Source organism: Maniola hyperantus, chromosome 11 (genome assembly GCF_902806685.2).
Source record: "Maniola hyperantus chromosome 11, iAphHyp1.2, whole genome shotgun sequence".
Taxonomy (NCBI): Eukaryota; Metazoa; Arthropoda; class Insecta; order Lepidoptera; family Nymphalidae; genus Maniola; species Maniola hyperantus.
In genome coordinates this window covers 5,646,804-5,670,865 of record NC_048546.1, presented here as the reverse complement: position 1 = coordinate 5,670,865, position 24,062 = coordinate 5,646,804, and the positions used below count along the sequence as shown (strand labels likewise).

At 35.9% G+C, this 24,062-nt stretch overlaps 1 protein-coding gene and 1 long non-coding RNA gene across 3 annotated transcripts; one reads left to right on the top strand and one right to left on the bottom strand.

The window, feature by feature from the left end:
* Nucleotides 1-3,722: 3,722 nt before the first annotated feature.
* On the bottom strand, nt 3,723-20,747 carry LOC117986683 (uncharacterized). The gene is made up of 8 exons (XM_069501883.1): nt 20,606-20,747; nt 19,471-19,696; nt 17,325-17,476; nt 16,287-16,445; nt 5,848-6,076; nt 5,493-5,644; nt 4,766-4,924; nt 3,723-3,904 (listed from the first exon to the last, which is right to left on the bottom strand). Exons 1-8 carry the CDS (start codon nt 20,667-20,669, stop codon nt 3,738-3,740), a joined length of 1,308 nt encoding a protein of 435 aa, XP_069357984.1. The 5' UTR covers nt 20,670-20,747; the 3' UTR covers nt 3,723-3,737.
* Nucleotides 8,242-11,509, top strand: LOC138402957 (uncharacterized). Of its 2 annotated transcripts, XR_011237272.1 has the most exons (4): nt 8,242-8,941; nt 9,056-9,250; nt 9,933-9,988; nt 10,553-11,509. It is a non-coding gene; the product is annotated as an uncharacterized lncRNA (long non-coding RNA). The 2 variants fall into 2 exon arrangements; XR_011237271.1 differs by having other exon boundaries at nt 8,242-9,250.
* Nucleotides 20,748-24,062: the final 3,315 nt, after the last annotated feature.

Genomic DNA, 24,062 nt, shown 5'->3' with positions numbered 1-24,062 from the left:
GTTACATTAAATGTCTATAATGTAGAATAGGTACCTACCTGCTTACGATTCGTATAATCTATACTAATATTATAAAGAGGTAATGTCGTTAAGTTTGTTTGTAGGGTAAATCTCTGGAACTACTGAACCGATTTTGAAATTTCTTTCACCAATAGAAGCGTACATTATTCCTGAGTGACATAGGCTATATTATATAAACGCGGGCGAAGCCGCGGGGATCAGCTAGTGTTTCATAAGCTGTGTCGTTACTCGTTAATACTTTCAGGTACAGGGGCAAAAGAAACGTCTATTCTGCAGTGTCGGCTTGTCACTTTCAGATTTTATTAGGTAACTACTCATCATCATCATGAGCGCGTGCCTTCTTCGAAACGAAGTTTGCAGGTCATCATGCGAAAAGGTCTCCATTTAAAGCCACCTCTTTTAACTTTAAATAACTACTACTTTATGATATTATATTGCTATAACTTTTTTAAAGCCTTTACACAAGTTTAAAAAATGTGTTAAAAGTATGCTCCTAAAAAAAGCATATTATACAGTCGCAGACTATGTAAACGATAAAAAAGCTTGGATTTGACTCGCTCCAGCAATGCACGGGGCTGCAATGGCTTGTATAGTACGGTATAATAACATTGTAAATTGAAAAATTAAAAAGGGCAACCGCCGAGTTTCTTGCTGGTTCTTCTCGGTAGGAACGGCATTCCGAACCAGTGGTAAATTAAACCTGACTATTCATAAGCACTTTTAAAAAGTTTACATGAATAAAAAAACATTCTATTCTATTCTATTCTAAAAGCTTTCACTTCATAATCATAATATTCTCTATTATTATTATTTTCGATAAACTAGGGATTTCTTGCAATGATTTAAGATTTCCATAAATTCTATGGGAACTCTCTAGTTTCTGAGGATGTAAAAGTAACCCATATCTTTCTTCATGTTGGTTCTCCAGTGACCAGTAGGTAGGTACTTTAATAAATCAAAAGGAAAACCATATTATAACCAAACAACCTTCTTAACATTGAACGGATATTTTAATTTTTTTAAATATAGTGTTTTTTATCTGGTCGGTGCTAGAATTTTTTAGTTTTTGCCCATAAAACGTAAAAAACAATATGAAAATTAATGGCAGGTAGATACCTACCTAATTATTCAACATTGTCTCAAGAAGGTACTTGTGGTAAGTACCTACTTGTTCGTAGGTAGTGTTCGTGTTTAACTAATATAATTAATATGAAATTGTTATAATTACATAATCTCTCAATATTTTACAAAACGAAAACTTATTAAAAAATCCTACTACCACAATAATGTAAGGGATTGTATTAAAGTGACTAATGGTGATGGGGTGCCAGCCAGGTAACCTGTGTGCCTGGGTGTTGCTGGTCCCTTTTGGATACGTCCGAGGGGAAGAGCAGTATTCGGGCCGGTGCACCCCGGTAACATAGCTAATAATTTTTCTTCGGGGATATTGTTGGCTATGGCTAATGACCTGGCAGGGAAGAGGTTTCTCCGCGTGTCCCTCTGACTAGCAGAGGGCACAGTGGACGAGGCGAAGGATGAGACGCGGGCGACGTGCGCGGGATCGCGTTGTCGCCCGTTAAGTCTCCGGGGGAGGTGAGGTGCACATAGTATGGTGCACCTCGGACGTGCGGCGGGGGACCTAGTGAGAGGGTCCGCCTCGGCGCCGGCTTAACCTCTTTTTTGAAAAGATTTGAAATAAATAGTCTAGGTAACCAAGATACCTGTGTGACCCGAATAGGTCCTATAGTCCGCGACAGGTCGAGATGGCAATCGGGGTATGAGGTGCGGGACGCCCCGCACACCCGCACGTCGCCCGGGCTATCCCGCAACAGAGTAGCGCGTTTGACTACTAGCGGGGGCTGTGCGGGTGTGCGTTCCTTCCCCGATTGCCATCTCGACTTGCCGCGAACTATAACTCTATGGAATAGGTATACCTACCTTCACCGCGTACGGTAACGTTGCATAGTATGAGAATTTGCTGCCTCTACCTACATTACGTTTTGAAATATATTTTATCTGTGTAAGAATTATAATGTTAATTCAACAAAAAAACTGACGTTTATCTAAATTCCGCATATACCTATCCTAGGTCATATTTTTAAAGAATATAAATTACCATTTAAAACAACGCTATACGATCTTGTTAATTATTTCACGCTTTGCTGAGATTAGTTATGGACTATGGGTAGGTACAACATGTTGTATGAAATTAATTTTGGAAGAGATCACCAAGTGATAAGACCTGCCTTTACACCAAGTGAAAAAGTATTCTCAGAAATTCCGCCCGAACATAACCGGAGCAGATTAGCTAGTAAAACAGACAGCCGGATAAGCGATCTCTAGTCTTGTCAATTAAGAGGAAGAGCCCGCTACCATCTTAGGCTGCATCACCACTTACCATCAGGTGAGATCGCAGTCAAGTGTTAACTTGTGATGGAATTAGAAAAAGTTGTATATATATAAAAGGAAAAGCTGACTGACTGACTGATCTATCAACACACAGCTCAAACCACTGTACGGATCGATTTATTGTGACGTAGGCATCCACTAAAAAAGAGTTTTAGAAAATGCAACTCCTAAAAGGGTAAAATAGAGGTCTGAAATGTATATAGTCCACGCGGACGAAGTCGCGAGCATAGCTGCGAGAAGCTGCTAGGTGCTAAATCTCTGAGTGATACTTTACAGTTCACTAATTCATATCACTAACATTGGCTTATGTCCTCCACAGAATTGGGAATTCAAATTGCTGTGGTCTGATCCAATTTGTGTACGGTTTCACACACTAATCAATACATACTACAATATTCTACACAAATACGTACCTAATAACTGCCTCTTATTAAGCTCATATTATAATCTATCTTTATTCCAAATTTTAACCACATCCGTCCAGTAGTTTTTGCGTGAAGAAGTAACAAACATACACACATGCACACAAACTTTCGCCTTTATAATATTAGTGTGATTACCTACAAGGTAACGGTATAACCCAAACACACGTTTTAAAATGTTTTTCTGACGGTTTTTCTGTTCGGGCTAATTTTTGGAACGGTTGGATCGATTTGAAAATAACTTTCACAGGTAGGTAAAGGATTATACACGGACTGATATAAGTAATTTTTTAACCTTGTATATATTTAGGCTTTCTGAATTTAAAAAAAAACCGTTTATAAAAGGTACAATTTTTAAAAATACGCTTATGACATTCAAAGTTACTTAACTGATCTTGATAAAATTTGGTACAGAAATAGCTGTATTCCTGCAGGCGGACACTGAATACTTTTATCCCGTAAAATCAAAGAGTTTCCACGGTGTTTTCAAAAAACCTAAATCCACCAGGACTACCTCTAAGGTATCAGTTAGTACCTACAGTGATATAAGTGTTCTTTTTCTACCAGATTTTCCTATTTTCAATCGTGCACTCTTTTTTGACATCTAAAAAATAGTACCTACTAGTCGTAATAAGCATAACTAATAATATTACCCTTTTCTCTTCAACTACATAGGTATTCTAAGTAACTATAAGTGACTAGGTTCATAGCTATAATAAGTAGGCAGTGCGACAGTAGTTAGATTTGGTGAAAATGAAATGTTTTATTTATAATAAATAGGTTTTTATTTATAAATAACTATAAGCAATTATAGTAGATGAGTAATGGGTTGATACAATTTATATGTAGTATTATTACTTAAATTTGTGAACATTAACATATTTTTTAAGATATTGATAAATCACTGCTGATGATATACTTGGCGGGGGTTTTATCGAAGAAAATGTATATAATATTATTCATAATATCTAAAGCCACATCGAAGATGTCCTTCCCAAATGTGCTGATAACAAAATTCAAACTTGTTCCAAAAAATTCATTTATTGGTTCACCTGCAATCAAATTCAAGAAATAATAATTTTATGAACTATTCATCAAAAGAGGTAATGCTAGATGCATATTCACTAGTATTGCCTGAACGTGTAGCAGCTTCTTACACTCATAACATTTAAAGAAGAAGCTTATCATCATGATCATCATCATTAACAACAACCGATAGACGTCCACAGCTGGACATCCTGCGCCACCTGAATCCAGCGGCTCCCTACGACTCGTCTGATGTCGTCCGTCCATCTAGTGGGGGTCTTCGAACGCTGCGCTTTCCGGTGCGAGATCGCCATTCTTGCACCTTGGTATCCCAACTTCGGTCTGATTTTCGAACTATGTGCCTTGCCCATTGCCAATTCAGCTTCGCCACCCGCTGAGCTATGTCGGTTACTCAGTTATAAATTAATATCAAAAAGCTTCTGTTCTGGCGTCAGAGTCATCCCCGACCTGGACCGTCCGCGTCTCTTTGAAATAAGAATTGCTAAAAATAAAACGACCGATCGCTAAAAAGTACCGATTGCTCAGGCAATAGAAGTCAATTGGGATTTTTACTCTATCAAAGAAGAAAAGTTAGTGAAGAGCTCTCTCTTTTACGTAGTCTCATACAAATGATTAAAGACAAAAATCTGTTAGCTGTAACCATTTTGGCTGACACACCAATCGCAAACGAGCTATTTTCCGTACTAACTTTTTTCCGTGGATCTAAGAGTAGTACCTACGGAAAACAGGCTCGTTTGTGATTGGTTGGTCACCAGTGACTTTTTGTCTTTGTCGTTTGTACGGGATTGCGCAACAGAGAGAGACATTAACTTATCTCCGTGTATAGAGAATAGAAATAATGTTTCGTTTACGATTTTCATACTTACTGAGGTCTTTATCGCCAAGCAATAATTTGTCGACAACAACTTTTGCTTCGCCTATTTTATATTCAAAAAGGGTTTTTTCTGGCTTGCATTTGATGTAAAGCTCGCCATCTTCTTTTTTGATGATATCATAGAAATATTCAAATTTCAAGTGCAGTTTATCTGTGAAATAATAATGTTGATATATAGCATACGTTTTATTTTAAATAGGAAACAGTAGTTTCTTTATTTAAACGTCGTAACTGACGGTATAAAATAGTACCTAAACGAAACGATGCTAAAAAAACCGGTGAAGTGCGAGTCAGACTCGCGCACCAAGGATTCCGTACTCGTGTATTTTTTACGACATTTTGCGCGACAAATTAGACAAATCAAAAACTATTACGCATAAAAATAAATAAAAATCTGTTTTAGAATGTACAGGTAAAGCCCTTTTATATGAAACCCCTCTTGGTATAGTTATCTTAATTTGAAAATTGAAAATACTAATTATTTGTTCATGAACACATTTTAATTTTTTTTGTGTTGTGTTTTTACTTCCAAATTTCATGATTCTAGGTCAATGGGAAATACCCTATAGGTTTTTTTGACAGACACAACAGATGGACAGACGGACAGACGGACAGACAACGAAGTGATTCTATAAGGATTCTTTTTTCCTTTTGAGGTACGGAACCCGAAAAAAGGAATAAATAATAATCAGTTTAAAATAATTTTCACGGACACTTACCCAGTTTTATTTTGGCATTTCCACCGCCCTCGACAGATTTGCTTCCAAATTGGTTCTGAACTTGCTGACTTATTTCTCCCAATTTAACTTTTATTTTTATGTTTAGATCACATGTAACTTCTATAACAAAGCGTCGCTCTTTCGGATCGGACCTATTAACAACAAAATATTTTTTATTTAAAACAAAAAAAATATACTAAGTAGGTATAGCTAATAAATAGATTTAGAATTTTTCAGATATTATACAATTATTTATGACAAATTGTTTAAAACATTAATGTTACTATAGAAAACTCCTTTAAATTATAAAATATAGAGCTTACATTAGTCAATATTGTATGTCGTAATTACTTACACAATATTATCTATCACACAGTCTTTAATTCCCCTAACTTCTCCTTCTACCACATTAATAGTCATAAGGTCCAAAATTGATACTTTAAGTTTTTCGATTTTAAATGGATCAATTGGTGGTATATCATATTCTTGAATGCCACCTTTGCCTAGATTAATTAGGAGATTCTGAATAAGATCTTGTATACAAACGGGGTCATCTATGGCACATTTTTGCTGCAGTGTATCAACTGAAAGAAATTTCAATTAATTAGTTGTCGTATCTGCTTACTACTCGCTTCCGCCTTCACAAATTTCAAATCCCTATTTTAGGTTGAATTTTCAAAAATCCTTTCGTAGTGAATGCCTAACGTCATAGTTGCTCTCTGCAAGCCAAATTTCAGCCCGTCCAATTGATAGTCAGTCAATCAGTTACCTTTTCCTTTTTCAAATTTGACTAGCTTATACCCGCGACTTCGTCCGCGTGGACTACACAAATTTCAAACCTCTGTTTTAGCCCTTTAGGGATTGAATTGTCAAAAATCATTTCTTAGCGGATGTCACGCGGGTATAATATCTTGTACAGTAATTGGATAAGGTTAACACTTAACATTAAGGTGGTTTGATAGATCCAGCCGCGAAAATTCAAATTTTAGTTAGTTTTCGGAAATAGTAGACTAATCATACATCGAAGGCTTATAATAATGTAATGAGATGTAAGGTAATGAGTTTTGCGGGCATAATATTTATGCATCTACATGTTTTTCATAAAAACTTTGGTCAATAATACTCATTTAAGTAAGTAGTTCATATTTGTGCAAATCTGGGCAAATTCAGAAAATTATCTTTCAGAAACAAAAACAAAGTACCATAAGTCTTCGATGTATGATTAGTCTTCGATTTTCGGAAAACTAACCCGCCTCAATAGCTCAACCGGTATAGGAGTGGACTGAAAACCGAAAGGTCGACGGTTCAAATCTCGCCCGTTGCACTATTGTCGTACCTACTCCTAGCACAAGCCTGACGCTTAATTGGAGAGGAAAGGGGAATATTACTCATTTAATATGGCTAATATTCTTTAAAAAAAAAAAAAAATTTCGCGGCTGGATCTATCAAACCACCTTAAGTTTTATTGTATCATTTTCAATTAGAAAAATATAAACGTGCTAAAAAGGTGAAAGACTTAGGTTATACATATAGCGATAGTCTTATGACAAAACAGCCACTTAATTATTACTAATCAGATAAAGAATACAAATATAGAAAACAATTTTTTTTAAAAGTGATCTCTTTCAGGCAACTCAGTTTTTTTTTTCACTTACCAAAAGCAGATTCGCAAAATACAACCAATGTGCACGTAAAAACAATCGTCCACTTAGAAATCATTTTGAAAACCTGACGTTGGAACAGCTAGATATACAATAGTTAAACTAAACCGAGGCATCTTTTATATGTAGTTAAAAGTACAAAAAAAATACCGGTAGCATATAAAATAATTAGTATCCATACTACCTGTTTGAAATAATTAAATCTCCGAGGTAAGGCACTGTAATTTACATAATAACAATACTATTTAGGCACTTATCTATGAAAAAAGCTATGTGATAATTCTCAGGCCTGCACTATACCAGATTTCAAAGCATCTGTGACTTTGAAACTGATTCCGGTAAACGTTAAAATATAATAAAAAATTCGTCATAATATTTTATTATCTAAATATATAAAAGGAAAAGGTGACTGACTGACTGACTGACAAAGGTGTAAAATTTCTGATCGTTCCTCCATGTGTTAGGGTATCATAGATAAACTATGCGTATGACCCCAACGAAGGTCTGGCCCTCCCGGGCTCTTAGTCCAATACAGCACACAATGTGGCAGGACGAGACATGTATTGTTATGGTCCTGCCCACCCCCATTTAAGTAAAGCGGCTGCAAAGGCAGCGTCAGCTATTCGCGTTTTGGACGTACCTATGTATAGCAGAACTCCTTACACGATCACTGCTCTTTGGCAAACATTGAGTTATGACTTTTGAGAGTTCGTCTAAGCACCAAAATAATCTTTTGTGAGTTGGTAGAGTGAATATCGGAAATATCTACTTACTATAAGTATTTCTTGTTTAAATCCGACCGAATAGCAAGTCAGGATATTTTTCTTCTTCTTCTTGTGCCTCTCGGAATAGTGAAGGTTGAGAGTCAGTTCTTTATATTGAGTTTTATCACATCGTTGTGCTAAACAGTTGAACGCATGAAAGACTACTTGTCCACGCCTGTATAACTAAGGCTTTTTCTAGCGGCCAAAGTGCTTTTTAACAACTTTGCCGTCTTATTCTAAACTAAGTAGCTGATGCTAACGACTTTTTTGCTCTTGCTAACGTCAATTTAGGTTTTTAAAAGTCCCGTGATAACTCTTTGATTTTCCGATATAATAAGCAGCCTATGCCACTGTCCAGCTATGTGATTCTCTAAAGAACGGTTCAACGTTGCCAACATCGATGTGGTCTGCGAGGTAACATCGTACAGATCGACCAGGCCAGCAACGGTTGTAAATTTGTGATTCTGTAGTGGCTTTAAGCTCGTCGGCGATCTTATGGTTGAGACGGGCTCTACGATGTTATCTCGGATGAGCCAGTGATGTCATCCTATTTTTATTTTCATACCGATAAAAAGTTACGATTACGAAATATGGCATTTATAGTGGGTTTAAAATTCATTTATGATTACATTTGCTATTTTTATACAAAGTTAAAGCAATAAATGCAAAATACTATGAGAAATTATCATTATATAAAAAAATCTTGGACATAGGCAAGGAGACCTTTGCCTTTGTTTTGCATCATTAAAAAAAAAGTTGCTTCCCGCCGTGCAAGATGTCAGTCAGCACAAAATTAAAAATGGTATTGGTAAATTACTGATCACCTACACCCTTGAAAAACGATTACTCGACAAAAAACTCTAGTCTTAAAACAAACTGCACGTAATTAAATCAAGTGGTTAGTGGAGCACTTATAATTCCTTTACTGCCATGGTGACTTCATAGGTCGTCACAACAACTCAACAAATAGTGCGTGAACTTCGTCTTTGTACGTCGTTTTATAGTGTTTTGTTTTAAAATGCAAGTGAGTATTTAATTAAACTTAATTTACTCCGATATCAGTGGTTTTAAACTTGTGTCAGACTTCCTATCAAACTGTTCTTTCGGTGCTGACCAACGATTTAATTATAAATTTCAGTGCCTCGCAATATTGCCCCATCCACTGCTCAACTTGAAAAATTGTTCAAATTTATGGAGTAAAAACCATGGTTAGCAACTGGGCACGCTCGCACTGCCCTTGCTAGAGACCGTAGTCACCAAGCATCACCAAGAAGTTGGACAATATTGGATGAATACAAATGGCTGCATCAAAACTTGGCAACAATAGCAAAAGGTATGTAAATATTATTTTCAAAGACACAATCTACTTTCTAAGCAGAGTATAAATGTTAGTATCTACCTAGTGTTAAATGTTGTCATACAATACAGTATTGGAAAGATAAAAAAGATGATGCAAAGAGAAAATGCAGTAGCATGGTTATTGCTAGAAGAAAGAACAGGCAGTGGTATGGATGAAAATATAGCAGTAGCAGATCTAAATAACCTAATAATTGTTTCTCTTATGGGTGGAGAAAGTTTTGCAAAAGGATAGGAAGATTTTGAATTGTCTGTTATCTATGTTATCTCTATAAATGAATATTTAAATCCTGTTGGAACTCTGCTTTTCTGAGATAAGAAGTTGTCTATGTCAATTTCCGGGATGCAAGCTACCTCTGTACCAAATTACAAATAAATGCATAAATGGGTTAAATAGATGGCCCTTTAAGAATCCTGTGGGAACTCTTTGATTTTCTGGGATAAAAAGTATCTAGCTTATGTCCGTCCTTGGGATGTAAGCTAATTCTGCACCAAATTTCATCGAAATTGGTTTAATTTTTGAACCGTGAAAAGCTAGCAGACTCACTTTCGCATTTAAAGTTTAAGTAGGTATTAGGTATGGCTAGTATGGGTACGTAATTAATATGAAAAATTATTTAAAATAATAATATAAAGTACTATTTTTTTTCTTATTTCAGAATGATATATAAATGATGAAAGTTTACCACACTTGGAGAGTTATTTCGAGCCTGCGGTGTGTATAATATTATTATATATTATATCCGTACCATTATATAAATGCGAAAGTGTGTTTGTTTATTGGTTTGTTAGTTTGTTGGTTTGTCCTTCAATCACGTCGCAACGGTGCAACGGATTGACGTGATTTTTTGCATGGGTATAGATAAAGACTTGGAGAGTGACATAGGCTTTTTATCCCGGAAAATCAAAAAGTTCCCGTGGGATTTTGAAAAACGTAAATCCACGCGGACGAAGTCGCGGGCATCAGCTAGTCTATACTAGCTTTTATACCTATGTATAAAAGAAAAAGGTGACTGACTGATCTATCAAAGCATAGCTCAAACTACTGAACGGATCGGCCTGAAATTTGGCATGCAGATAGCTATTATGACGTAGACATCCACTAAGAACGGATTTTTGAAAACTCAACCCCTAAGGGGGTGAAATATTGGTTTGAAATTTGTGTAGTCCACGCAGCCGAAGTCGCAAGCATAAGCTAGTATAAAATATACCTACGGATTTTTTTTGACTAGTTAATTATTTCAACTTTTTCATAATATGTCAACTGTGGCTGTTGCAGGCGAAGAACTCACAAGGGAGATTCATCATCATCATCATCATCATGATCAACCCATCGCCGGCTCACCACAGAGTACGTACGGGTCTCCTCTCAGAGTGAGAAGGGTTTTGGCCATAGTCTACCACGCTGACCATGTGCGGATTGGTACACTTCACACACCTTTGACAATATTATGGGGAACTCTCAGGCATGCAGGTTTCATCACGATGTTTTCCTTCACCGTTAAAGCAAGTAATATTTTATTACTTAAAAAGCACATAACTCCGAAAAGTTAGAGGTGCGTGCCCGGAATTGAACCCCCGACCTCCGATTAGAAGGTGGACGTCCTAACCACTAGGCTATAGGTCGGGGATTCCATCCCGGGCACGCACTTCTAACTTTTCGGAGTTTTGTGCTTTTTATCCAATATCACTTGCTTTAACGATGAAGAAGAAGATCGTGAGAAAACCTGCATGCCTGAGAGTTCTCCATAATATTCTCAAAGGTGTGCGAGTCTACCAATTTGCACATAGCCAGCGTGGTAGATTATAGCCAAAACCCTTATCACTCCGAGAGGAGACCCGTGCTCTGCAGTGAGCCGGCTATGGGTTGATCACGATGATCATGAATTCTTCTCAAGCAGTGGAAGACACTAAAATTCCTGAGCCTCTAGCAGTTGAGAAGCTTTTAAATCCTGTGGGAATTATTTCATTTTTTTCTACCAAAAGTCTATAACAAAACCCGTCTGTTTTTCTATGGTAAAAAAATGTAAACTAAGTTTATATTGCACTTTTATTATCTTTTCCACACAAATATTAAAAACAAATGAACGAGAAATGCAATAAAATATATTATAATTAACTATTGAAAAACACTAACACACACACGGTATAATATATAAAATGTACATAACATTAAAATATATGTAAATAGTTAAGATTAAGATAAGGAATAAATAAAGGCTTTGAAATTGAGAATTATCTTTTATTAATTATTGCATCTGTCTTGCACGCCACGAGCGATTAGCAAGGAGTTCTCGGCACCTTTGTCCTTCTTCTAAGCCCTCTGCTCTGCTTTGACGAGGATTCCTTTGCAGCATGCTCATTATCCTATGTTCTTCTCGGATTATGTCATTTGAAAATGACAACGCTGGTAATGTTGTAGTATGTTGTGTAAAACGTGCATGCAACATGCTAAGTATAATGAATCTTCTGGCCACCATCCCTGGGTCATAATCGCTATGAACTAGAAGGCATCTAAATCTTCGTTTTAAACTCCAAATAATACATACACCACTGCACGACTAGCTCTTGATGTAGGGGAGCAAATCCCTTTCTAACATTGCCACAAGTTCCTCCGTGATACTAAATATTCTTACATAATGCGTCTGTCGAGAGCAGACGAAGACCACGTATTTGACAACCTTTTGCACGCCTTTTTATTTTGTATTCCTCTTGTTTAGCTTCTTCTAATAAGAAAAATGTACTTGAGCTAAGCGAGCAGCCATCTGAAGTGAAAAACGATAAATAGTTAACTCAGATATTTTTTTATCATTTAATTATACTTACTATAGAAAATAACAAAATAAAACTCACATTTTCACCTTTCTTTTAAAGTTTTTCTATGTTTACAACGAAATTTAACTCGTGCATCGATGGTGCATCGTAGAGAAAAGCTACACCGGAGACGCTTTTCCGTTTGACACATAGAATCGAAGGCGAGGGCGTACGATGTAGTCGAAGGCGAGCAATTAGAATAGCAAATTCCATACATAAATGTCAAAAACCCGTTTCCTACATCGATCACACTCGCGGGTGAAGCGCTAGTGTCGCAAAGGTGAGTCGAACGCGATTAATAGAATAACAAATGTGCTACATCTAAGGAAACATCCGATGTGCGACCGATGTAAATATTATTTTACCTTAGAGAATCACACTGCAGGTCTTTAACTATATCCATGCAAAAAATATGCCGATCTGTTGCTCTGTTGTGGCATGATTGCAAGGCAAACCACAAACACTTATAACATTTATAATGTGGATAGTGATTCACCATAAGTCGTGTCTTAAAGTAAATGCTTAAACTTTCCTCGGAATAAGAAATATAATATTTACAACTACAAAGAATAATATTTACAAAAAAAATACACACCGGTCAGGTGATCATTAAATCCAGGTGATAATTTAATTAATGTTTCGAATTTTTATTTTATCACTAGCTAACCCGCCCCGGCTTCGCTCGGGTGGAATTTAGAAAATAGAGGTGGGGATTGAATTTCCAAAAATCCTGGAACACGTATTTCTTCATTTGTGACCGAAAACCCAAATACCAATTTTCATGCAAATAACTTTAAAAATGACGGACTTTCATACAAACTTTCATCCCCTATTTAACCCACTTAGGGGTAGAATTTCGAAAAATCCTTTCTTAGTGGATACCTACTCTTTACAAAAAACACACCCTCCAAATTTCATGTCTCTAGGACCAGCGGTTTAGGCTGTGCGTTGATATATATGTCAGTCAGTCAGTCAGGACTTTGAATTTTATATATACAGATGTCAAACCTGTAATTCACAATAGGTCACAGGCCTACATCCATGAATAATGCTATAAATTAACATTTATCATAGTACTTACTATTGTTTTTATCAATAGGTACCTAAGCAGTAAAGCACTGTTGCATTCCTACAAAAGCTACGTGGCTAGACAGATAATATTTCTTTTTGTTATTAATTTTCTTGACACACATACTAGGTAATTATATTGATATCATATTGATATGCCTTTTTTTAAATAACCGTTTATTTCAGGTTATATTTTTATACATAAATGAACCTAAAATATGTAAATGTAAAAATAAATAATACTTACTAATTAAAACCATGGAATTTAAATACATTAAAATTAATAAAATAAAATCTATACTATACACTAATATTAAAATAATGAAAGAAGGTTTGTCTGTCTGTCTGATTTTTTATAGACGGCCTCCTATTCGGGAAGTCCGAGGTTCGATTCTGCGTACGCACCTGTAATTTTTCGGAGCTATGTGCGTGCAATTAAATATTACTTGTTTTAACGGTGCAGGAAAATAACATGAGGAAACCTGCATACCGCAGAGTTCTAAAGTTTTCCCTAATGTTCTCAAAGGTATGTGAAGTCTGTCAATCTGCACTTTGGTCAGCCTGATGGACTATAACCTAAGTTATTTTCACTCTCAGTGGAGACCCGTGCTCAGTAAGGGGCGGGCAATGAGTTGAGATAATTATGACGTTTAATATACATGTATATTGTTTTTAATATACCCAGTTTTACTCCTCTCTTTACAAAGGCATCCAAGACCGACAGACAGACAACAAAGACTGACAGACAGACAGACACACTTTCGCATTTATAATATTAGTATGGATTTTCAGGTCGTAACTCGTAAGAGCTATGAGAAAAAAAATCTGTACTTTGAGAGTTAGCTAGTACATTGCTACCTGCCAAATTTCATAATTCTAGGACAACGGGAAGTAGGTACCCTATAGGTTTTATTTCTTTGTTTTGACAGACAAGACAGACAGACGACGAAGTGATCCTTCCTATAAGAGTTCCTTTTTTCCTTTAGAGGTTCCGAACCCTAAAAACACAACAGACTGACTGGCTTCATCTAGGTAAAAGCACAAATACAACGTAGATAATATTTGGTATTCATTTTATTTATCATTGACGTTTAATCACAGCATTTTTCTATTTTAGTTTTTTACATAAGGTGCGAGATCCTCGATGATGTATTTATTGGTGGGAATGCCCCCGAAGAACTTGATGGCAAAATCGAAGTAGTAATCCATGGCTTTGTCGACAAACACTTGACCGAAATTCTTCATCAATGTTCTCCAGTTGGAGTTAAAATAGGGAACTATTAATTGACCTGTAAAAGACATTTTTTAAGTATGTAATTAATTGATTCATTTGCGTTCATATTGTACATATATCACAAGTAATAATAAAGCCCCCTGTATTCATGGTAAACTTTTGCCTGTAAACAAAATTGAATCAACATGTTGCTGAATAGGCTACTTGACAATTTTTTTAAGTTGGTCTTAAATGGTTAATATTTGTCCTATTATATCAAAAAAATTAACACTATATTTTTTTGCGCCCTAAAAACCGTAAAACTTTAATTTAAAAAAATATTTTTCTTAGACAGGTGAAAACACTGTCGGCCATGTTTGGCCGATAGATTATCTGTGCTCTGACGTCATGCATTTGTAAACAACAGTATAACCCTGTGGTTATATAAAAAATATTTTTCTTAGACAGGTGAAAACACTGTCGGCCATGTTTGGCCGATAGATTATCTGTGCTCTGACGTCATGCATTTGTAAACAACAGTATAACCCTGTGGTTATACTGTTGTTTACAAATGCATGACGTCAGACCACAGATAATCTATCGGCCAAACATGGCCGACAGTGTTTTCACCTGTCTAAGAAAAATATTTTTTAAATTAAAGTTTTACGGTTTTTAGGGCGCAAAAAAATATAGTGTTAATTTTTTTGATATAATAGGACAAATATTAACCATTTAAGACCAACTTAAAAAAATTGTCAAGTAGCCTATTGCTGAGTTGCTATCAACATGTCGCTGTCGTGTTGCAGAGTTGTTCGCAACATGTTGGAATGTTCTCGCTCGACGAGCAAAAGCGACAGTTTAGCAACTACTGGTGACGTATGTTGACGTGTTTGCCACCTGTTTGTAAACATGGCAGTAGTGTGAGGATATACGCTAGATACAGATAATAATAGAACACAGGTAGTGTTGTACTGTTCGGGGAACATTTTGACGTAGACTGGCGTGTGGACACGAAATAATAATTTAAACAAAGTTTCCAGAAACTTTTTCGCTGTTCAACAATGTTGATCAACTGTTGCACAACAAAAGTTGACCATAAATACGGGGCTTTATAATAGCATACAATGATTGCAATGTGTTTACATTTTACTCCTTTATAGACATTAGTTTATAATGTCCATCAATCGATATACATATCAGTGTGTGTTATAGTGAGTGAGTCATGTGGTAAATGTTAAGTGTTCTTTATTAAATAAATTAAATTAAATGTCTAAATTAGTTTTATTTTCTCAATAGATTTGCTCATTCAGAACGGGCTCTTTTTACCCTTTTGTCAAAACTATTAAGTAGGCTATTAGCGTGCCAAAAACGAATTACTTCTATTATTATCACACAGCTTTTGTAGGTGGTCAACTCGGTAGTAATAATTTTACTGCAAACAATGAGTGTTAAGTAGTAGAAAGAGTCACTTTACAAGCATGTACGTATTATTATAATTTAAATAAAAAGTCACAAAAATTCCAAGTTTAGATAACATGGCTGGATCTGGTAACCTTAAAACTTCCTACTTAACTGACCTAGGTCAACCGTTGTCGTTTTTAGCCTTCGATATCGATGCATGACGAAAATAGTAACCATAAAGTCAAGTAGATAATATTATGTCAATTTTACTGTAAAAACCTGATTAGTAAGACCTAGGGCTTTTATGTGTCTCTGGGGTAAAACTTAGGATTTACCGAGTGTACCTATACTAATTTAGAAGTCCGAAATTAAGCTATTTATTAAAGAACAGTACCTTGTTCTTTTACCACTGAGTCTTGGTAAATCCTAGGTTTTACTAAAAACCCTTAAGACTTACCTACCGTTGTACGAGTTTTACAGTAACATAAATATATAGTAGGTGTATTAGGAGTCTTACTTATGTCATCTTTTCCAAGAAAAACCCTCTCGGCATTCAATGTAGCTTTTTCAATACTATATTTGTGTTTGATATTTTTGTTTACAATCTTGAAATAAATTTCACCATCTTCTTTCTTGAATGGGTAGAACGGGAAAACGAAGTTGATGTGTACTTTTTCTGAAAATACAATGAATATATTTTTATATAAATATACTATAACGACTTTTCATTCGACTAGAGTCGAAAACTAAAGCTCAAAGTTTGTCAGAATCAAGGCGCATTAAACCAAGTCAAATTGAAGTTAAGGTAAAACAATCGTTTGGTTCAGCACGCCTTGTATAGTAATGGACCCAGTTTCTTAACAAACGAGTTGCAGCCCGCAACAAATTTAGTCCGGTCGAGTCTGTAGTGCTTCATAGTGACGTCATCTGTCGGTAAGACTTAGTCACTGATCTCTACTGATACTAGTACGCTGGAGCTGCGATTACCGACCTGAATTTGAAGTCACTTGATTTTCGCCATGTTGGCGCTGATAGCGCCAGTGAGCGTCATGTGAGCATCTTCGGGTCTCGAAACTGAACGTTAGTTATAAGACATCAGCTATCAACATTGTGCGTCTGTCTGTCTGTTTGCCACCTTTTCACGGCCCATCCATTTTACCATTTGTGACAAAATTTAGATAACTTGCATTGCTTTTAACACAGAAAATCAAAGAGTTCCCTCAGGATTTACAAACCTTAATGCACACGGACGAAGTCGCGGGCATCATCTATCTATTATAAAAGGAAAAGCTGGCTGACTGACTGATCTATCGACGCACAGCTCAAACTACTGGACAGATCAGTTTGAAATTCGGCATGCGGATAGCTAATATGACGTAGACATCCGTTAAGAAAGGATTTTTAAAATCCAATCCCTAAGGGGGTAAAATAGGGGTTTAAATTTTGTGTAGACCACGCGGAAGAAGTCACGGGAATAAGCTAGTTAATTAATAAAATAGTGGTACTTTAATATCAGTAGGTAGGTATTGAAACTTTCTAAAATTTATTTACTTACCAAGTTTCACTTTGCCTTTTCCATGGCCTTCAATTGAAGAAGTTCCAAGAAGGCTTTGAATTGTTGGACTTGAACCCCCGAATGAAACCGAACCTTTGATGGTAAGGTCACATGCGATGTCTTGAGTACCAGTTTGTTTTTCTAAATCAACGCTAAAATAATAAGTTTTTAAGTATTATTATGTAATATGACTACTTAAAGCGGGGTACTCACTAGCCGTGTAGCGTGTAACGTATCTGATACTGTATCAACCTGCAAGTGGGTACGGCTCGTCCACAGTCACCGCGTATCCTGCTACGAGCTACGTGTTACCGTCCACGCGCACACTGCAAGCCGCCTTTGTGTTCGCAGTGATACCGCCAATCGGCGGGTCACTATGAACATACCGCTCCAAGCGCGAGCGTCTCGTAGCGGGCTCGTGCCTACGTTCTCACTTGATATAGTATCAGATACGTTACATGCGACACGGCTAGGTGAGTACCCTGCTTAAGGGCCAAGGGGTCAGTAAACAACAGGTTTTCTGCTGTGGCAAAATGACAACAAAGCCTATTGTCTAAAGAACTCTTAAGTGACGTATATACTTGTATTTGAAATTGAGATTTGCATTAAAGAGCGGCGGTGGCCTAGTGGTTAGAAAAAACAAATATTTTAAATAAAAAATCGCTTTTTTTAAATTATTTTCTTTAATGGTGAATTCTAGCCCCATAATCTACCGCTACATCACATCATTTTATTACTACAGTCCAAGACCCTATTCACCATTTTTATATGGACAAGCTGATGCCCGCGACTTCGTCCGCGTGGAATAAGTTTTTTAAAAATCCTGTGAGAACTATTTGATTTTCCGGCATAAAAATTAGCCTATGTCACTCTTCAAGTCTTTATCTATACACATGCAAAACATCGCGTTAATCCGTTGCACCGTTGCGACGTGATTGAAAGAAAAACCAACAAACAAACACACTTTCGCATTTATAATAAGGGTACTGATAAAGCACCTGGTCAAACTAGCACGGTAAAATAAATGATTATAATGATGTATACCTACCAGGAAAATAATAATTTGTTCAAGAAGTGATACTAGAACATTACCGAGGTCGTAGATGAGATAAGCCTCTACATGCATAAAGGCTGTTGTACGCCGGAGCAACAACTTGCGACCATGTGGCATGCCACAATGGAAACATTAGTATTGCAACCTTAAGCAGCATGCGACAGTCGATTTTTAGAGTTCCGTACCTAATAATATTCTTACTATAGTACTATCTATATACCAAAATAGAAGGAAAAGGTGACTGACTGACTGATCTATCTAAAGGGCTAAAATAAGGGTTTAAATTTTGTGTGGTCCACGCGGACGAAGTCGCGGAAATAAGCTAGTCTAGTATAAATAATAGTATAAAGATTTTTTTAGTCCCGTCGCATTGTGGCCTCTGGTTTTTGTATTTTTGTTAAATAGATGCTAATTATCTAGTGAAATAATCATGATAATTACAGTATAAAGTAGGTACTTAATTAATTTACCAATTAATAATGTTACTTTAGACCATATTATACTTAACATAATAACATCATCAGTATAGTCCACAAAATGCTTAACCAAAGTGAACTTTGTAAGGACAATATTTAGGAAAACTGCAGATTTTAGGAAATAAAAATACCTAATGAAACGCGAATTTCTTAATTTTCTGAATTATGTATCAATAAGTCTCAGAAACTTTCCCGCAAGTCGCTTCAACAATTTTATAAAGTTTTAACTCAATCGGATGAACGCGACGATGCCCTAACTGTTACCTATGTAACAAAACACTCAAGCAATCATTATCTTTTAGGTTCCCTAACCGGAGTGTACCAACGGAACCCTATTACTAAAACTCCGCTGTTCGTCCGTCCGTCTGTATATCCGTCTGTTTGCCGTCAGCGGGCTGTATCTTATAAACCGTAATAAGTAGAGAGTTAAAATTTTCACAGAATGTGTATTTCTATTGCCGCAATAACAACAAATAATAATAATTTCAAAATGACCGCCATTAAAATTTAAAAAAATAAAAAGTGTTATTTCTTGTACGATGGTACGGAACGCTTCGTTTGCGAGTCCGACTCATACTTGACCGATTTTAAATAAAACATAGCTTCCGTAACTTACTGAAATGAATTGATTTGGCAGTGACTGATTCCCTTAACAACTCCCTCGGACATTATTAATTTAATCGCATCCATTACTGTCACGGTAACATTCGCCAAGTGCATGGGATCTATGGAGTCTATATCTAATTCTGGAACACCATCTTTGCCGATGTCACGAATAGATTTTTGGTAAAATGATGTCATACATTCGTCGTCTTTTACGCTGCATTTTGGCAGATTGTCCACTGAAACAAATAAGCAAAGGTTTATTTATAGTCGAATGCATGCCTTGTCATCGACACCTCGCAACACTAGACGACACCACTGGGGTGTCATTTACAAATATTTTTTGGTAACAACATTGCCGAACTGCCAACTAGTGAGGTTCTACGTTAAAAAAACCGGCCAAGTGCGATTCAGACTCTTAGGGTTCCATGCTATAGTCGTATTTTTTCGAAATTATGCACGATAGATCAAAAACTACAATGCAAAAATATATATAAAAATCTTTTTTTAAATGAAAGTTGAAAATACTTACTAATTTTTATTTAATCATGAACACATTTTAATTTTTTTTGTGATGTAACCACAAATTCACGGTTTTCAGATTGTTTCCCTTACGTGTGCTATAAGGCCTGCCTACCTGCCAAATTTCATGATTCTAGGTCAACGGGGAGTGGGTACCCTATAGGTTTCTTGACAGACACGACCCTATAAACGAGGTATGGAACCCTAAAAACAATAAGTATCTAGTTAAGTAGTCAGCGGTGGTGTTGTTACCAAAAAATAATTCACTGATGTCGTCCAGTGTCGTGGTAAAGCCTACGAATACTTATTACAAAAGTAGGTATTTTTTTGTTGTTATTTAACGTTAAGACATTTCATTTATGGATTTAAAACAATCGTATCGCTGGAACTAAATCAGTAAGTTATTGTATTTAAATTAACCTTTAGGCTTTGATTGAAAAAAAATTAGTAAGTAGGTATACATTTTTTTTAAAATAGAATAATTAATTTTAAATAGCCTACTAAAGCTTTGTATTAGTATTTGCATAATGTGGTTATTGAATATTTTGCATAGGCAATTTAATGGCTTTTATAAGGTAGGTTGTACATTTATAAAATAGTTAGATATGGAAAATCACTGAGCTTACCGAACCCAGCATCACATTTAAACAGTAAAGCGCACGAAAGAAGCACCACATTGAAAACGAACATTATTTCCTCTTGTAACCTAACAATTGAATAAAATTAAAGGATTACTCCAACACACTTATATACAGACGATGCGAAATTAAATCACAACAATATACCTACACGTAAAAACCTACGTCATAACCGGTTTTTTACGCACACTGTTAACCACCGAGAACAAATTGTGGTTTTTTCTACGAAAATTCTAATATAATTGCAAACTTAAGCATTTATGGGGAACACAAAAAACCACATCTCAAAATAACATGATGGACAGATATAAAATGGTTAAAATATTATGGGACGATACGTTTAAATGCCTATTTATACCATGTAAGTTTTTTAAGCTGACGAACATTATCCTTTTTCCAACAAAATAATGTTCATTTTGTAACCTATTATTATAATATCATTAGGTACACAGTGATCATCTATACTAATAAATAAAATAGTAGTGTCTGTCTGTAATTTCAAAATAACTACCTAATATTAAGCTCATGTGGTTATTTTGAACTGTACCGTAACTGAATCACGTTTTTAAAATTTTTGTCTGTCTGTCTGTCTGTTTGAATGGGCTAATCTTCGGAACGGCTCAACCTATTTTGACGGGAGACTTTCACAGAGAAGTAGAAAATTAAACAAGGAGTAACATAGGCTACTTTTTAAACCACCTTTCAAAAAAGAAGTTGTGTTTTCTATCTATGTACGCCGAAATCTCCGAGATTACTGAACCGATTTGGGTAGTTCTTTTTTAATTGATGGAGAAACTTCGCAACATTGTTCCATAAAAAAATGGATTCCAACTCCTCAATCCTGATGCTGCAGTGGACCTGATCACCTAAACTGATAGGATTTAGAGATACCAAGTAAAGACTATCTTTGAACTCGAGGACCCAACTCCTCAACCCTGATGCTGTAAGGAATTGCATTCCTAAATCGTGGTGATTTAAAAACTGGCCTACTAAGTCGGTTAGAAAAAAGAAGGACTAAACCGACGCGATGCCGCTTGCTTCCAAATCCTACTAACATTCCTATTTATTTGCATTGGGCTTTGAAATCGGTAGGATGTTACTTGCTAGCGGGACAGGAGTGCAGAAGGCGGGTAGAGACTTAGGTAGGCACGACGGATGCAACGGATTGACGTAAGTAATTATTTTGCATGGATATAGTTATAGACCGGGAGACTAGAGAATGACATTACCTACCTACTTTTAAGCCGGAAAACCAAAGTTTCCACGGGATTTTTAAAAACCTAAATCCACACGGACGAAGTCGCGGGCATCAGCTAGTTATTAATAACTTGGATTTTATGATGCCCACGACTCATTCTGAGAGGAGACCCCGTCCTCAGTAGTAAGGCTGGCGATGGGTTCATACCTACGACTTTATCCACGTATTTTTTTGTAAATCTCGTGGAAATTTTCCTGCACAAAAAGTAGCCAGTCATGTCTCTCTCCAAATATTTATTTAATTATATCCATAAAAAATAACATCGATCCGTCGTTGTAGCGCGATTATGTACAAACCAATAAACAACACATATTGCATTTATAAATGTTTGTTTACTTACATGTAAATAAGTATTATAACATTGTAATAAATTTTGTAGGATAATATAATCAAGGGTAAGAGAGCAAGAGGCCTTTCACAAACTACTTAGATAGTTTGGCCAGTTAAGAGAGACTAATAATAATCTGTATAAATTCTAGCACAATGCGAGGATGGCCACCAATAAAAGCCGATTAAAACGAGTTTTCATTCAAAGTTCGGCTGTAACCAGGATCTGTTTTAGAATGCACAGGTGAAAACCTTTTATATGATACCCCACTTGATATAGTTATCTTACTTAGAAAATTAAAAATACTAATTATTAGTCCATGACCACAATTTAATTTTTTTTGTGTGATGTAAGCCTAAATTCACGGTTTTCAGATTTATCCCCAAATGTCAGCTATAAGATCTACCTACCTGCCAAATTTCATGATTCTAGATCAACGGGAAGTACCCTGTAGGTTTCTTGACAGACAGATGGACAGACAGACAGACAACAAAGTGATCCAATAAGGGTTCCGTTTTTCCTTTTGAGGTACGGAACTAATTATTGAACAATTCGCTTGTTAAATTTTAAGGAAAAATATGGTTTTACTAGATGATGCCTGCGACTTCGTTTACAATGATGTAGGTTTTTTAAATTCCGTCGGAACTCTTTAATTTTCCGGAACTAAAAATAGCCTAGGTCTCCTGCATGCAAGCTAGCTCCGTACCAAACGTCAAAATAAGTTTAACAGATGAGGTGTGGGAAAGATTACAGACAGACAAAGAGACACTTCGGCATTTAAATATTTATTATTAGTGTGTCTCCTTGTATTTATGCACATAGATATTTTGACAAACCTGTTTAAAATTTTATTAGTAAGCACCAAGTGCCACGCATAAGAAAGACATTCAGAGTTCAAACTGCGTAAATCTACATAGCTTATGCGTTATCTTTTTGTTGTGTGTTATTCGTAATAAACAAGTTTTTCTTTATTTCTTCCTCAGGCCGGTTGCATCTAACATTTAAATATCCCGCTAACGAACGATTAGTGAAAGAAATTATTGATTCACTACCTAGCGCTAACGTTCATTCAAAAGTAAGTTTACGTTAAAGAGTGCTCGAATCATTGAATATAATTATAATCATCGTTATATGATTGGCTACTTGCCAACATAATAATATAATAATTAACACTGTTATAAATATCAATAAGTTAAACTTCACCTAATATTTTTCATGGTAGATAGGCAACTCGAATGACAATGTTTAACTTTTTTTTACATTATTAATAAATATTATGTAAAAAAAACAACATGTAAATTAAGAAACAGACTACGTTAATGTTTGTACGTGTCTGTTTAATTTTAACAAACGTAAGTTACCATAACCAAAGGTTTCAAACAACCGGCCCTAAATAATTTTAATCTTGTGTTTTTATAGCTACGTACTGACCAGGTTTAAAACGTTTAAATAAAACCACAAAAACTGCCCAAGTGCGAGTCAGACTCGCGCACCGAGGGCACCCGAGGGTCCCTACTCCCTGTGACCCTTGTGACAGACGAATCAATCAGATAGACAGACAGCGGAAGCTTAGCGTCCCGTTTGGCATCTTTTGGATACAGAACTCTAAAAATCCTCAAACTTTAAAGATCATCAGATTTTTAAATCTATCGTTATCATTAGATTTATAAAGACTTTACCTGTTGGAGACAACCTTCAAATAAACTTTATCTGACGAATATCAACAGATTAAAACACAGATTTGCAATATAAAAACTGCAAAAACGTCATCCGTTAGACAAAGTTTATTTGGCGAAGACTTGACAGTGTAACAGGCCCTAAATTAATTATTTACTTGACAGTAGATGGTGCCCCACACT

Bases quoted from the DNA above. Each gene is read 5' to 3' on its own strand.
- LOC117986683 (XM_069501883.1), bottom strand. From the start codon at position 20,669: ATGTTCGTTTTCAATGTGGTGCTTCTTTCGTGCGCTTTACTGTTTAAA. The intron at 6,077-16,286 runs GTAAGACTCCTA...AATTTCTTTCAG, and splicing joins TCTTGGAAAAGATGACATAA to TTGATACACTGCAGCAAAAA. The intron at 4,925-5,492 runs GTAAGTGTCCGT...ATTATTTCACAG, and splicing joins AAATGCCAAAATAAAACTGG to ATAAACTGCACTTGAAATTT.